We start from the raw sequence: 13,539 nt of genomic DNA on the forward strand, positions 1-13,539 counted from the left end.
GCCTGGGGTCAGCTGCACACACAGCCCTGGGCCAGAAGGGCTCAAAGAGGGGTTTGGGAATTGTCCACCAGGGCCTCTGCAGGGCCTGTCTGCACCTCTGGGTGCTGGATGGAGTCACTGTCTGTCTGTCTGTCTGCACATCTGGGTGCTGGATGGAGTCACTGTCTGTCTGTCTGCACATCTGGGTGCTGGATGGAGTCACTGTCTGTCTGTCTGTCTGCACACCTGGGTGCTGGATGGAGTCACTGTCTGTCTGTCTGTCTGCACATCTGGGTGCTGGATGGAGTCACTGTCTGTCTGTCTGTCTGCACCTCTGGGTGCTGGATGGAGTCACTGTCTGTCTGTCTGCACATCTGGGTGCTGGAGTCATTTGTCTCCCTGTCTGTCTGCACACCTGGCTGTTGGGTTCTTTGCTCTTTAGTGACTCCAGAGCTCGATTTATTTCAGCACCACCACACCAACCCAAGCTGAGTGAGGATTCCACTCACCACCTCCTCCACCTGATCCTCAGTTCCTGGCCCCTCTGAAGTGAGCAGCACAAATCCCACTGCCTCAGCAGGACCAGGATACCATTGGAAGGAATTTGCTTCATTTCAAATATGAAGAGTTGAAGCTCTTGGATTGCATGAAATGAGAAACAAAGAGTTTTAAATGATTTATTTGATTTCTCCACATGATCACAGTTATAGTTTTACATCAATAGGGTCTGTTACTACTTACAAACAGAATGCATATTAAAATGAAAGCACTCCTTTCTTCCCCAGAGTTACAAAAGGGGTTTCGAGCCTCCCCAGAACAGAAGCTTCTTGTAAGCATAATGATTTTTGAAGTCTTTAACAGTCTGCATTCAAGACCTAATTCTAACAGTTTAATACAACTCAAAGCTGATTTAAGTTCCTAGCAGGAGATAGGCAACCTCAAAGTGACTGCAGACTTATAGTAATGCTAATTTACACACTATGTACAATTTAGAGAATTCTCTATTCCCCCTACTGGTCCCATTTTCACCACCCCCTTTTCTCTTTTCGCTTTTCCAAATTGAATCTTGTTATTGGTTCCACTTTTCTTTGAAATATATACACGAGAATCCATTTTGCAGGCAAGAAGTGCGATGGTATTTTACAAGGGAACAGCAAAATGCATGCTTAACTGCAGAAAACACACAGCTTCATATGGAACAGCAAGTCAACATCTAGAGATTCAGTGTTTAAATATCTGCTGACTGTCTTTCAGCTCATTTTATCAAGAAACAAGAGGCTTCTGCTGCATGCAGTACATGATGGGAAAATCATTCTACACTGTATGTTAGACTCTTTTTTTTTAGCAATACAAGACGCACATTATATTAGGATGAACTTTGATTTTTTGTTTTTTACATCGTTTTACATTCCATTCTTAACTTAAAAAAATAAAAACCCCAAATATATATTTCATTGTTGTCCCAGAAAAGATTTTTTTTTTGTTGTTGCCACACCTTCATTCTTTACATTTCCCTTTCATTTGTTCAAATCAGCAATTACTGCTTTGCCACATCGTTTATGGGAAGAGAGAACCACGGCCACTCTGTGCACTTCTGTACCAGTTAGTAATTGGCAATGGCATCTAAGAAAAAACCCTCTCCATTCTGCTCCTGTCTGCAGGCTGAAGAATTCATTTTAATTCATTTTCTTAACCCCACCCAGTGTCAAGTGCTGGAATTCTCCTATTCTAAGCATGACCCACACTGCTCTAAGCAACTGTTGATCAAGGATGGAGTCAGAGAGGTTTTACTATGTCCCTAAACAAGCAGCAAAGGTCTGGAGACTTGTGCTGACACCAAGACACATTTGTTTGGTTGGAGTACATAGAAACACACAGTCTAAGAAACAAAACAGAACAAAACTAGGGGGGAAAAAAAGAGTCAAGTCCACTGTTTCTCCTCCTTGGCTTGAAAGAACAGAGTTTCCCAATGCTGTGCCCTCAGGTGACCACTTTTGGTTTCTGTGATCTGTGATTTCACACTCCATGTGATTTCACACACGCCCATGGAACCACGTGGAAATGTTTCTGTGCATGCACGTTTGTGACATCTCCTCAACACTCTGGTTCACAAATACATTGATTGCACATGGAAAATCAGTGGGCAGGCAATAAACTGTGGCTCCCTGTTCAAGCACAGAATATTTATATGTAACTCTAATTTAAATGAATGAAAGGGCTTTTTAAACATAAAGCAAATGCAGATCTGGGAGATTTAACATCTTCAGTGTTAATCAACACAGTGAGTCAGATTTTCCTCTCCACTGCAACTGCATATTCTGCCTTTATTCCATATACAGAATTTTACTTCCATTATGCCTCTGCATCTGAAACAAGTACAGACTCCGTCACCCAGTGAAGAGGAGCTTTCTTACCTCTGTTTTAATTAAAAGATGCAGTTTCTCAGAGATGTTTGCACTTAAATGGTTCTTCATCTTTTCTGGAACAACCTATAAATTACAGTTAGACTCTACTATTGGTACAGATGTATGAAGAAAAGTCTACATATTGAAATATGTTATCACTTTACTTCAACTAATATCAACAGGAACACTGATATATTTTGCAATTATACAATATGTAGAGTGTAGCCTCACACTAATAACATTAGATGACATGCAGACAGTTCTACTTTCCCTTATAAGAACAGTATATATTTTTTAAACTGCAAGGAACAGAGCCTCAGGGGACCCAGGTGAGCCCTCTTAAGGTAAGCCGCAGAATTTAGAATAGAATGAGTGACACAGAAAAATAAAAATAATTTGTTTTCTTTTCATGGAGATCATTCTGAGGAGAAGGAGCAGAAGGGGAAAACATATTGCACATGTGTGAAACAAACGTGGACTGCTGGAAACAAAAGGCTAAACTCTAGATTGCTGTATTTGCTCTCTGTGGAGGTGAACAAAGTGCTCAGTTTGCAGTTTTGCTGGTATTGTGGTATCCATGGTATGAAAGGGAACAAAATGACTGAACCTCTCCCATCCTCCCCACGCTAGAGATGCCATGAGCAAGCCAACAGGACAAGTCACTCTGCTGCTCCCATGTCCTCCTGCTTTGGGACACTTTTATTACTGTTTGTTTTCTGTTACACAGAAACCCGACGGGTTGGAGCTGTCATTACTTTTACCCATCTCTCACTGGAACATTTGCTCATCCTCTTCAAGGTTTGCTTTTAGGCTGGTACAGTTTTGCAGTTGTGATTCCTTTGTCTCTACTGTTTAGGTGTTAAGTCCTTGCAGTGGCTCAAAGTGCTGAAACTACAAAGTAGGCGCCATGGATAACTTTGTACAGGATTTCGGGATACAAATTGTAGAGAAATTTGCAAATTGTGTGGTTACAACACATAAGCAACAACAGCACAGCCTATTTTTATGTGATGTCTTGCAACTAACTGGACTATGGAAGTGAGGGTTTGAGCATAAACTCAGCCTGCTGAGTGCTGGGTGCTTCAAACTAACAAATGTGATGAGTAAAAATGGTAAAGCCACTTCGTTGCTAGCACATGGCTACATGGAATTACAGATTTTAATTTTTTTTTTTAATATATATATATATATAAAAACCCTATACTAAATTCTAAAACAAACCTTCAAGTTTTAGAGCACTTCCACTGGAAACACTCTGGACTAGAATTCAGCTTCGCTGGGGGTAAAAATGAGCAATTATGGTGAAGAGGAACCAAAGCAGCTGAGAAGGATGGAGGTTTGCCATTTTCATGTTTGAGATGAATGTTTTTGCAGTGTTTACATGCACCTGGCAGAACTCTTCCCGTGTGCTCGTTCAATCCGTATGCTTACAAAAGAAATGTGGATCATGTAAATTCACAGTTATCACAGCCTTTAAAGTGTCTAAGAACTCGAGTGACCAATGCTTGGAGGTGCCCCCTGGTATGTGGGCACTCTCCATTGCTACGGAATAATTACTGCATCTTAACGAGTTTGCTTACCTGAAATAGCAGAGCAGCTCTAATACTGATTACGTATGATATCATCGTGTTAATAAAATAAGGATTTATACAAAGCAGTATTGGACTACAACATTTAAATGCTATGTTACTTGGCACATTTAGTAATGATTGCTTAGAAATCTTAACAAGTCCAGGGGACTTTTGATGAAAATATTGAAATGTTTGAAATTGGTTTCTAACGTTTAATGTTTTTGGTCTACTCTTTCATAGGCTATTCATCTATTATACTGTCCTATCAAGTAAGTGGAATTCCTTGTAAAGTCTATATTGCTAGTTTTGTGGACTGAAAAAATTTCTTTCCAAGCACAAATGTTAACTATACAGTATATATATATATATTTATATGTATATATTTATATTATATAAAGTTTACTTACGTACTTTCATCAACCATATCAGGTCTACTTAATTTTTTTGCCCATTGAGAATAAAAGAGCAAGAATGCAACACTTGGTTCTGTCTGACTTTTTTTCCCTGTTTTTTTTTTTTTTTCCATTGGCTAGCTTTTCATTACGTGTGTAAAATTGTCCAGGGGTTTGGTGTAAAAGGTAGCTTTCCTCAGATTCAGCAAGCAGCACGTTTTCAAGGCAAGTTTGGAAATAAGAACTAACCAGGTGGTGGTGAACATCTATCCAGTAGATAAGTAAAACCAGTATGGCCTGGGCTAACCGGAATTATTTTATTTAGTAACAGCAAGCCTTTAAGCTCATTAAACGGCCTAGGTAAAAACTGCCGGTGTGATTTTGTGGCTTCCTGTGAGTGCCTTTGCAGCTGGGTTTAGAGCTAGAGTCTCGAGGAGGCTCTGTGGCCTAGACTATGGTGCTGATGCCGCTGTGTTTGGGCTTGCTGCCGGAGGCGGCGGGCGGCGGGGGCGGCCCGTGGTGGTGCGGGGCGTGGTGCGGGGCGTGGTGCGGGGCGTGCGGCAGGTAGGGGCCGTGGCCGTGGCCGTGGCCGTGCTGGTGGAACTGGTGCGGGTGCGGGTGCGGGGGCGGGTGGTAGTGGTGGTGGTGGTGGTAGGGCGGCGGGTTCTGGTGGCAGAACTGCGCGTGGTGCGGGTGCGGCGCCGCCGCCGCCTCCGCGTGGTGCGGGGGCTGCGCGGCCGCGTGGCTCTGCGAGGGCGGCTTGCCCCGCTTGCTACCGAACAGGGACCCTAGGAGTGAGGAGGAGTTGGGCATAGTCTGGTGAGGGCGAGATGGACACTCTCGGGTTGATGTAGCTCTTCGGCGCATGTGAGGACTGCTAATGATGGACCCCTAAAAAGAAATTAATAGAAAATAAAAATTAAAAAAAAAACCTTGAAATGTTCGAAAAGGAAATTAAATAAAAATTAAAAAAAAAAAAAAGGAAAAAGTTCACACTGACCCCACAAACTCCTCCTTTAGGGTTCGCATGGGTGGATTATGTTAGAGAGTTCTAGGGGAAATTTTATCTCCACCTTCCCTAAGTGGCCAATGGGGCCCTCGTGCCCTTCTTAGGGGGTGTTAAGCATTGAGTGGTTTTCTCTCAGTATTTTGACATCAAGAGATATGACTTCAAATTAAAAAAAAATGTCAGGGAGAGTAACATGATATAAGACCTACGAGTGTGTTTTTAAAGGAAAAACACATTTTAAAATACTGCAAAAAATACCATACTTGCTTTTTTTACCACAAAAAAAAAAAAAAAGCGCTACATTAAATGCAACCTAAATAGTTCAACATACAGGAGCAAATATTACAGTTACAGCTCAGGTTTTAAAACGGTATTTAAATCTTTATTTATAGCAGTTTTCCACTACTATATGTGACAGTGCTGCTTCTCAGGCCTAGCTCTGCATTTTGTGTTAAATGGAATCATACCATTTTTGCCACTAAGATTTCTATGTGCTTGTATTATCCTGACCTGTGGTCCAACATTCTCTATTATTTAGCCTGGAATTTAGTTGCTGAAATTCGGGGTCTGTATTTATAAAGAGTTATGGGACACAACAGTACTTAGGCAAAGTGTGCTAGATTTAAACTGTAATCTACCTAAAGCAAACACAAAAAAAAAAACCAAAAAAGAAAAAAAAAGAAAAAAAATCTGCAAGCTGAATTCAGAGACATGAACAGTATATATAAATGGTTTGAAGATGAATGAAATCTCATGAAATCCACATTGAATTCACCTATCTGAATAATTTTTTTATCCTCCCATGCCCTATCTGTGCAATTCCATGGTGTCATGACTGCATACATATAGCAATTGAACTTGAAAATAAGCAATGGGGATGGTTGAGCATGACAGTCAATAGTTGTAGCTAAATATCAAACAGCAAGAACAGTGTACTTGGTAACAAAGAGCAAGTGGGCTTTTAAGCTGGGACCAGACTGAAATGGTGGCAAAAGGACACATCATATCCATTTAACCATGCTTGCAGGAACAAAGGGAACAAGGTTAGCTCAAACCAAAAATGGCATTGCTCTAAAACAAGCTGTCAGTGCTTTGTAAGCTGGAAGAATACAGAGTGAATAGCCTAGGCATGCATTTTATTCGTGGCAGGCAGGTTATATATATAAATATATATATATGTTAGAAGAAAAAAGAGCAAAAAAATATGTATGTATATAAAAGAAAGGTTTGAAATGCACATCATCACATCCAGCTAGACATCAGGAACTTCCTACTTACTTCCATATTGCTGTCTAGCGATCCTGCACTGCTGCGTCGCCCACGCTTGCCTGCCCAGGACATGCAACAGCAGAGATTAGAGACTGCGACACGACCGGCGCCAGGAGTGCGGCCCCGCAGCCCGCAGCGGCAGGGCCGGCAGCTCCCTCACTGCCTGCGGCTCGGGGGCACTGGGAATTTGGAGAGGTGGGGCTGCTGCTGGGAATCACACGGGCGGGGTGTGATGTTGTTGGCAATTTGCACGATGCTCAGGTATTTGGGCGGCTGGGTTTAGTGCTGCGCTCGCGATGCGGAGCAGCGAGGATTTAAAGGGTTTGGTTTCCTGGAATCTGATCGGCCAGGAAGGTTGGTTTTGCTTCAAACATTGAGATACAGTTGTGAAGTGGCATTAACTTAAATGCAAAATTTAACGTTGAAATATTCTGAACTTCAGTGCGGGGCACTGTGAGGGGCATCGGTTTTATCACTTCATCGGTTTTATCACTTCATCGCTTTTATCACTTAATCAGTTTTATCACTTCATCGAATTTATCATTTCAATTTCAGCTTTGAACCTCAGTGGATTTCATACAATCTTCTTTCATGAGGTTTAAAAAAAAAAAACTAAACTTAATTTTTGATCAGTAAATCTGGAATCTGTCTTGACATTATGGCTAGATTTTGTTTGTTTAGCTGTGCAGTGCTTTATCTTTAAGCATGTTGGATTTGTACTCCAACAGTCTCAAATTGCAAAACCTTTTGCCTAAACCCACAGGTGAAACTCCAGACTGTTTGCCTAAAGAGCCAGAAAACCTTAGTGGCTGTATAGGACACAGGATCCCAGATTTTCTTTCTCACTTCACAGCAGAGAAAATAGCATCTGGCTGCAGTGGAAATAGAGATTTTTAGAAAATAGCTTGTGGAGCTTTGCTTTGCAGAGTTTCAGAATACTTTCCTGGCAGGGTGTAGAAACAAAGCTGAGCTTTGAGGAACCCTCCTGGTGCTCAGAGCTTCCCTAAAATCTGCAGGGCTTTAGAAACCAAAGCTTTCTCAGCACTCTCTCCTTGTTTTCCTGCAAGGCCAAATATCAGTCTCCACCCTGCATTGGCACATTGCTGCCTTCAGAATCTTCTACTCTGAGAGGTAGTTTTGGGGGAGAATGTGAGGATTTCAGCATCACTGAACCAATTAATGGCATACCCTAATCACAGACACCCCAAAAGCACCTGAGATCAGAACTAGGGAGCAGTGGAACTGCTCATAGGGCAATTCAGACTACCCAAAGGATCAGGGTGATCAAAAACTATCGCCTGCTGGATTTATAAGCATAACGTTGACCTGGCTGGTCACAGGACACTGCCCTGAAACAAGTTTCTCTTAAGAGCTACAGTTCCAGGGTACTGGAACGTTTTCCCTTCTTAAAAAGAGTTGCTCCCCAGTATAACCCTTTCTGCAGGGACTTTAAATTGAGGGGAAGGTGTTTGTGGTCAAGGTGTTGTGTTTGATTATGAAATTCATTGGGATTTGGAACAATTCCCCTGGATGGGCTCTTTGTCAAAAGCTCACTGCTTCATCTCCGGCTGCAGTTTTAGCCTCAGCCAAAGCAGAGCTGGACTATCTTATGAGCCCCCCAAGAAAAACTGGGTTTGTTCATCCCTTATTTTGACTCCTAGTCAGGTTTGATATTTTTCTGCTCTGGTAACAGGATTAGTAGTGATTAACACTCCAACCACTCTTGCTGATGCAAACACACTGCGGCAGCCACCTCGGAACTTAGCAGTCAGGGTTGCAAATAAGACTGAGAGCTGACACGGGGCATTAAACGTGGCCAAAAATGAAGGAGAACACAACAAAAAAATCCAATGCCTTTTGCATATGGCAGGGGTCACAGTCTGATCAGATAACCATGGACACAGTAAATACGGACAGAGAGCGACAGATGGAATTTTGCTCAGAGTAACTCCAGGGCAAAGTAGTACTTGCAAAGCCAAGAACAAACAGAAAAATCCTCCTTAAAATGCCTGTAATTTCCCTCAGATAGGCACTATTGCTGTACAGAGGCTTGGTTCGTTTTCCTAAAAACAAACTGAACCCAGTTTTGTGCTGACATGCAGTGTGATGGGTTTACTCAGTAAATCCCCTGGAGCATTCCCCCTGCCAATGTGTGTTTATTCCAGACTGTTCCCTGGTCTTTGGGATAGCATCCCATCCCAGAAATGCCTCCCTGGAGCTCCGGCCTTCACATGCATCTCAGGGAAATTCTCAACTAGAATTGCATCTAAGCATGTACTGGCAGGATAATTAGTAGCTGTGGTACAAAGCAAGGTGGTATTTATCAAACCTGAAGATTAGTTTTGCCTAATATATTATGTTTAATTTTTTAAAGCTGTTAGAGTGGACTTCCATTTATAAAATTAAATTTCAATTGATTTAACCTTATCTGTTAGATATGAACATTCCTTGTAAGAAGTCTCTTTAACTTACACAAGTCCACATATGAACATATGTCCCACACATGAACATGCATTATATGGGGCCAAGAATATTTCAAATTTATAGTAGAAATATGTAGTGATTACAAGACTTTTACAAACTTAACCATGCCAAAAGAACATTGAGCTTTATTAATAAAAGCCATTGCAGCTTGCAGGATGGATGTGTGCTGGACACATCACAGGATGTGTGGTGATCTCCCAGCTCAGGCTGCAGATCAGCTCAGTACATGGAAATATTTCTCACTGCAGCTCTGTAGCTCTTGAAACTCTTCTGGGCCAGTGAGGTAATTGATAGCTAAACACTATCAATGATTTGATATTATGATTTGGTATTATGATTTGGCTTTGAGTGTCTTGGGGGAAAAAGCCTGGAAAAAAGTTTTAAATTAAACTGCTCACTCCAATCATTAGAGAGACCACTTTTGAAGGGGAAAGTACTCTCTGTCACATTTTCATCATGTTTCTGTGAGAAACAGGTAGAATCTTAAGATCTCTCACTGAAACAGAATTATTTAATCCTGGAAATACTTTTTGTTTGGTTTGGTTTTGCAGTAATCTTTTTTGGTCTGTGGCTGTTTTGGACAAGCCCAGCTCCCAGAAATAGGAACCACTGTGCCCCCCTCACCTGGGCAGCACTGCCTGGCTGTGCCAGCTGTGGAGCACTGGGGCAAACAACAAAATTGCATTTTTTAAACCAGTTCAGGGTGTAAATATTATTCCCGCCTTACAGGTTACGGATGTGGGAATAAAGTTTGAATTGCACTGTAAACTCAAGGTAAAAGCACTGGGTCCCCCAGCAACTCAAAGTGGCTGGAATTCAAATTAAAGAACTTAAAATCAGTCCAAGGGGACTGTTTCTGGGAGAAACAGAATGGGAAACACAACCAGTCCAACCCTTCCTGCTCTGCTTTAGTGACCAAATCATTCTTCCTGTGGAACAGGGGCCATGGGGGAACATCACACTTTTCCCATCTTTCTGTAAACTCATAAAACTCAGCTTTAGATGAAATAAATTTTTTTGTCTGGCTTCTAATATTTTTATATAAATTAAGAATTTCAAAGTCTGGAACAAATAAATTCAGTTCTTCCTTGACTATAGCTCAAGAATGTTCAATAAAAATGATACATTTCTCTTTAGAGAAAAATAAAGCCCTAAATATTTTTAACATATTTGCATCTTGAAACACTTGGATGCCACATTGTATTTTATATTCCATGGAAAGAACTGGCAAGGCATGGAACCATTCTCAGGAAAGGATTCCTGATGGACAAATCCTGCTTTCTGTGCATTCCCAGCTTAGGAGCAGAATCAGTCAGGGTATCAGCATTTGTTAGATCTCAGAAGCTTCTGAATCATCACTCAGAGAAATTTAATCACTTTCCAGAGCCTCCATTTACTGGCATGTCTGGGGGACAGCAATGGATTGCTTTCCTAAATAGTTCTGTCAAGTACCTGTGCAGCCAAATGCTGTCCAGTCACATTTCCCTTCACTGAATAAATAGTTAAAATTTTAAATTTGCAGTGTTCACTGGACATTTACCTGCCTTCCTGCATAAATATGCAACCAGGCCATTTTCTCACGTTTGTTAGATTTATTTCTGATTCAATGTAGAAAGGGTCTCTCTAAAAATCCACTTTCCTACAGGCCCACACACTCCTGTTCCTCCTCCTTGTTCATCCTGTGCTTCATCCACAAAAGGATTTGAGGCAACCTAACTCAGGCCTGTTTTAGAGAAGCAATTTAATATGGGATAATCACTGGGTGCAGTATCTTCCTAACTGAAAGAGATTTCTTTGCTTTTCTATGGATCACCTCTCCCACATTAAAAATAAAATTAGCCTCACATGCAAGCTATTCCCTGAGAGAAGGCAGGGGAGTTATGGATCATCTCCCTGAAGTCACTCCACCAAATAACAAAGCAAATAACAGGCTGGTTGTTTCTCCAGTCAGTTGCACTGCACAAGACCAAACAGAAGCTCTCCATAATTTTCAGCTATTTCAAGTTAAAATTAAGTTTAGTTGGGTTTAACAAACTCATTGATAAACCCTGCAGTCTGTGAGTGATTTCTACATTTTGTCATGGAAAAAGGTTATTTTCAGTAATAAGCATGCCAGTGTTAGGCATGCCCTGTGAAATGTGTTTGTGATTACAAATGCTGGTTTGTTGAATTAAACCCATAATATGAATTCAAATCCATGGCAGTGTTTGAAAGAGAGGGATGAGTAATTCTGATGGAATGAAAAAATTAATCAGAAATCACATTTAGGGGTACAGACACCCACTGAACTCACATATTAACAATATGGTAGTTCTCATTCTAATGAAATAAAACCAAAACAACAGAAAAAGATGATGAAGTATCCTCAAATCTGAGAGATAAGATTGGTGAAGACTAGGGCTTGATCTAAAATCCACTGGAGCCAAGCAAGCACCAATATTCAACTTCAGCCTGATTTTGGATCAAGGGCCCAAGTCTTTTTAATGAAGCACATGGAGATGTGAGTATGAAAGCCTAAACAGAGAAGAAAAGAATTGAAAGAGCTCACTCTCTACACATTTGTATGCACATACATATACCCACAAAACACAGGCTATCATTTCAGTTTACAACAATTTTATTTATTGCAGCATAGCTAAAATCTCTTCTTTAGTTTAAAACAAAAAGGAAATAGGTAAGTAGTGTCTACTACCAAAGACATACAAAATACTGAAATTATGACTACACTGTACATCATCACTGCAACTGAAAGAACAAAGCAGAGTATGCAACACAGCCTATGAACTAAAAAACAAATAATTAAAAAAAACCCAGAGTTGCTACTACTTCTGGAAGTAGAGATAGAGATTCGCTTTCTGAATAGTGGACACAGTGTTCAGATAAGAGTTCTTGTCAGTGACAGGACTCTTTAACACTGAAAGATTACATGGCTATGCCAGGTGTAAGGCAAACCATCAAATAAAAACATGTCCAACTTCCCCTGGCTCGCTCTGGCTAAAAAAAAATCACATCACCACTGCTTTCCTGTCTTTAATCAGTTAATAAAATTTAAGACACACCAGTGGCTTTGTGGGTTATCAGCATCCTTGTCTACTAGGGCTTCCTTGGTTCTATTGCCAAGAGGACTTCACAACAACCTCTTTTTGTAAGAATTAGGAACTGTGTCTGAGTTACAGCACAAGAAAAGAGCATCAGGGGCACACTGGTGTTACACAGCTCTAGAGAGAATTTAGTAGGGCTTCACTCAATTTCATTCATCCAGGTGGTGACACAGGTACACTTGAGCACAGAACACACAGAAAGCGCTCATTACACAGAGACCAGGAGCTTTCCTGCCCTTTCTAGGCCTACTCTATGAGGGGCAAAAAGCAAAGGAGATAAAAAAAAAAAAAAAAAGAAAGGAAAACTAAGTGAATTACTCCTAGCACAAGTCAGTCACTTCTGTTTTATTAAAAACTTCCAATTTTCCCTCTGTCCTCACTGTCCTTTAAAAGTTTCTGTAACAACCTACAACGGCTTAAATGCTGTCAAACAGTGGCCGCTTAACAGAACAAAGGTAAAAAAAACCAAACAGAAATTACCCAGGAGCCGGGGGGGAGTAAGGAGCTATCTGGAAGTGTGAGATCCCACCAGTGCTGTGTGTGGAGGCCCAGAGCGAGCTGGGCGCGGCGGAGGCAGCTGTGCATGCAGAGAGGCGGGAGGGGCAGGGGCAGCGCTTACCTGCTTCGGACAGGTCCCTGAGGGAGGAGCTGAGCGCGCTCCGCTTCAGCCCCTCGCCGCCCGCGTAGCTGTCATCCAGGCACGGCCGCGGCAGGCTCCCGTTCCCCGACTCCTTCTTCAGGCTGGAGCACTGCGACATGCTGGGCCGCACCACGCCCTTCTGCTTCTCCAGCTCCGCTGCAACACACAACGCACACGGGGGTTTTACTTTGCTGGTTGTGGGCGTGAAATGCTATGAGTAGGTAAGCTGCACGTTTTTTTAAAAGGTTGCAGAGTTCACAGGTAGGGCTAGTTGCTGCCAGGGTGGAGTTGTAACTGTTTGTTGTTGTAATCACCTGTCATTTTTGGAATTCCCCCTTTTGTCGAGTGACGCCCTGCTGCTTCCTGGAGGATGGCACCCTGCGGCCAAAGCCCCCACCTGCCCGTTTGTGGGTCACTCACTCCTCTTTCCACTGCTGCCCCCCTTCCCACCTGCCCGGGAAGTTGAGGCTGATTCTGTGTGTGACTCACTCTCACACACACAACAAGACAACAATAAGGTACCTTTTATTTTCACATCACTTATTACAAGTTTAGTGTTACTGGCCATCTCGGTGCTATTGGATTTCCTTCCACCTCGCTGTTTTGTCTAACCCCAGATGCTCTTGGGCATTTTACCATACCTTCTGGTACTTTGTTGAGACAGGACTTATCTGCTCCTGTATCCACCA

At 41.9% G+C, this 13,539-nt stretch overlaps 1 protein-coding gene across 15 annotated transcripts in view; it reads right to left on the reverse strand.

Annotated features, from left to right (window-relative positions):
- Positions 1–642: 642 nt before the first annotated feature.
- IQSEC1 (IQ motif and Sec7 domain ArfGEF 1) overlaps positions 643–13,539 on the reverse strand; it is a 297,702-nt gene continuing 284,805 nt past the window's right edge. For 12 of the 15 annotated variants that reach the window (XM_064723778.1, XM_064723775.1, XM_064723781.1 and 9 more), the window contains 3 exons: positions 12,830–13,006; positions 6,635–6,684; positions 643–5,238 (listed from right to left, as the gene is read on the reverse strand). In XM_064723778.1, the coding sequence (XP_064579848.1) occupies positions 4,795–5,238; positions 6,635–6,684; positions 12,830–13,006 (671 nt within the window). In that variant the 3' untranslated portion in view covers positions 643–4,794. The remainder of the gene's footprint in view (positions 5,239–6,634; positions 6,685–12,829; positions 13,007–13,539) is intronic. The other 3 variants (XM_064723787.1, XM_064723790.1, XM_064723788.1) reach the window with 2 other exon arrangements.

Source organism: Zonotrichia leucophrys, chromosome 12 (assembly GCF_028769735.1).
Source record: "Zonotrichia leucophrys gambelii isolate GWCS_2022_RI chromosome 12, RI_Zleu_2.0, whole genome shotgun sequence".
Taxonomy (NCBI): Eukaryota; Metazoa; Chordata; class Aves; order Passeriformes; family Passerellidae; genus Zonotrichia; species Zonotrichia leucophrys.